Below are 2,961 nucleotides of genomic sequence, written 5' to 3' on the forward strand. Positions count from 1 at the left end.
GGAGCAGGACACTGCCTGGGGTGCAGGAGAATCCCCTCCCGGCCGCTTTCACCTTCCCAGGGGCTTCTGTGGAAATGGGAGAGGCAGGGCCAGGAAATCACAAAGGTCCTGTGATATCACACATCAGGGGTTCCCTCTGACCACTGCCCGCTGTTGTGGTCTGGGCTGGCAGTGATGAGATGAAGGAGAAAGACTCGGGATGATCCAAAGGGACTTTGGGGACAGTTGGACACAGGAGCAGGTGCACAGGACGTGTCCTCAATTCCTTCAGTACCGGGGAGAATCCTGAAAGGAACAGAAAACCAGGAAAAGCGCATTTTAACGCGTGGCCTGGATGCTGGTGCCATCGGTGGCATTTGGGGGTTTTTGATATGGTGTGGTTTACACAGGAGTCAGTCCTGAAGGACCAAAGAGTCCAGGAAGGCTGCACATGGGTGAAGGAAACCCTAAAGCTCCAGGAGGAGGCAGATCCTGTGGCTGGAAGGCAGAAATGGGGAGATGAATGAAACCCCCCAAATCCTGGATGAAACAGTCACTCACAGGTCCTTGGGCCCAGGTGGGTGCACTCTTGGCTGGGTGACAGCCTGCATGTGGCACCTGGGGACRTGGTTCAGGTGACAAAATTGTGGTGCTGCCGGGGAATGGTTGTGCTCTCCCAGTCTTGAGGATTCTGTGAACCAGGATTCCCTCCCCAGCCACAACACACCCCAGAGATGCTCCAGGACACSTTTGATGTCTGTTCTTCCCTTTTATTGAAAAAACAACCCAAAGATCACTCTTTTAAAAAATGCCAGTTGACAGAAGGGACGTGTGGAACAGGAGATGCCACAAGGGAACCATGGGACGGACAGACAGACAGACACAGCTTTGAAAATTTTTTACACTTTCTGAGAAGCTTCGTGGCCGAGCACACAGAAGTAGCAATTTGATTCTCCCCCCCAACACATAAAAGGTCTTTATATAAAACAATCCTCTCCCCCCAGTTAGATAAATACAAAAATAAAGCAAACTTGTTTGCAAGGGGACGGTTGTTTCACRGAAGGGTTTTGTCCTGAACTCCTAACACAAAACAGAAAGGTGGGATTGGTACAACCCCCTGGACAYGGAGCACGTGACAAAGCACTGCCAGGTGAAGCAGAGGAAGCTGGGGCAGCCTTGGTGATGTGTTTCCCCTCCCAGGGGTCCCCAAAATCCAACTTCGGGGTCCTCCTCAGAGCCAGGAAGRCAGGCACACAGACCAAGCTTAGCCATGAGCTTCCATAAATCTTGGGAGCAGGATCAAAATTCCTGCGTATCCAAAATAGGACTTCAGGACAAAAACAGAGGCCATGATTCACTTTCTTTGCCATTTGCCTTTATTGGTGTTAATTTAGCACGTTGGTGGAGGCGGGCGGGCTCTGCAATCATTTGGTTTTCCTCTCCAGGGCCAGACTGTCGTGCAGCTTGGACACCTCTGGCTCGTAGGCCTCCATCACCAACGTCCCGTTGTTGTCGAAGAACTTGGCGATGGATTTGGTGAACTCGGCTTCCCTCTGCTGTTTGGTTTTGCCGCTGATGAACGTCAGCTTCAGGGTGTACTTGTCATCGAACCTGCAAGGAGAGAGGCCTGAGAGCGGGACCCAGCTGGGATGGAAATCCCTCTCTTGTTTAGGGGGAAAGCCCTCCTGCACTGGAGGGCCCCCGGGCACTCGTAGCTACAATTAACACAATTAACACTATTAACACAATGAACACAATTAAAGGCTTTTATACTCTGCATTAAAGAGAAGCAAAACACAAACATCTGGATCAGAATATCACTTGGAGCTGCATGGATTTGGATGGAGCAGAATGGATTTGTAGGTTTGAAATGAACATTTGTGTCAGAACACCATTTGGAGCTGCATGGATTTGGATGCAGCAGAATGGATTTGTAGGTTTGAAAAGAAAAGGCAGTATTTAGGGTGATCCTGTGGAGAGGGAGGGATGGCAGTGGTGCCCCTGACCAAGCCAACGGTACCGTTTGAGGCTGGAGGAGAGCTGCCAGACATCGTCAGGATCCATCCCTGCCGGGTCTTTCCTGTGAGCCACCAGGAAAATACTCTTCTCTTTGTATGAGGTATAAATGGTCAGGATTCCCATCATCACAAAATACGTGCAGAGAAAGTTAAGGAAATAAAGAAGGTGCAAGGAGAAGCAGAAATCAGGCAGAGAAGTCACTTGGATCTCCTCAGACACCGTTGTTTAAGCACCTCTCATGACATTTTAATTCCAAACRGGATGTTTGGCTGACACTTCATTAGCACAAGAAATTAAGTACTAAATTTTAACTTGAATAATTTATTCTTCACTCCCTGGAAGTCTCCAGGGCCAGGTCCAACAGGGCTTGGAGTAACCTGGTCTAGTGGAAGTGTCCCTGCCCACAGAAAGGGGTGGAACTGCATGAACTTTTAAGATTCATTTCCCACCCAAACCAGTCTCTTTTTGGGAGATAGTGGGACTATCTTTTGACACTRGACAAGCCATAGGAATCGCTGGGCATTCCTCCTAAACACAGACCAAGCAATTCCTCTTTCTCATTTTTGGCATTAAGTCATTTCAAGTGCTGCAAGACAAATCACCCATTTGCTCTGAAAGCCACCCAGAACAGCCTGGAACAAYGAAATTCTGTAGGATCACAGAATTRTTTAAGRTAGAAAAGAACTCTGAGACACCGAGTCCAACCATTGCCCAGCCCCCTGCTCCTCAAAAGGCCACGCTGATCCTTGGCTTTGCTGAACCCCAGAGTGGCCTCAGCCCGTGGTCCAGCCTGCCCAGATCCCTCTGCAGAGCTGCTGCCAGCAATTCCCTCTTCCCCCTCTCAGATCCTGACCTGTGGTATCAGGGAAAAGCAAACGTGTCTAGACTCTGGATAGAACAAAAAACCAGATCTGCCCTCAGATCCCCAAATTGAGGGGCATTACTCCCAGACAGGCAGGAATT

At 49.5% G+C, this 2,961-nt stretch overlaps 1 protein-coding gene across 1 annotated transcript in view; it reads right to left on the minus strand.

Moving 5' to 3' along the window:
* Positions 1-735: 735 nt before the first annotated feature.
* Positions 736-2,961, minus strand: part of SPCS2 (signal peptidase complex subunit 2) — a 4,509-nt gene continuing 2,283 nt past the window's right edge. The window contains exons 2-3 of the mRNA XM_057386460.1: positions 2,000-2,205; positions 736-1,590 (exon numbers count right to left, since the gene is read on the minus strand). Coding sequence (XP_057242443.1) covers positions 1,404-1,590; positions 2,000-2,205 — 393 coding nt within the window. The 3' untranslated portion in view covers positions 736-1,403. The remainder of the gene's footprint in view (positions 1,591-1,999; positions 2,206-2,961) is intronic.

Source organism: Malurus melanocephalus, unplaced genomic scaffold (assembly GCF_030028575.1).
Source record: "Malurus melanocephalus ecotype Western Australia unplaced genomic scaffold, MMel_1.1 scaffold_970, whole genome shotgun sequence".
Taxonomy (NCBI): Eukaryota; Metazoa; Chordata; class Aves; order Passeriformes; family Maluridae; genus Malurus; species Malurus melanocephalus.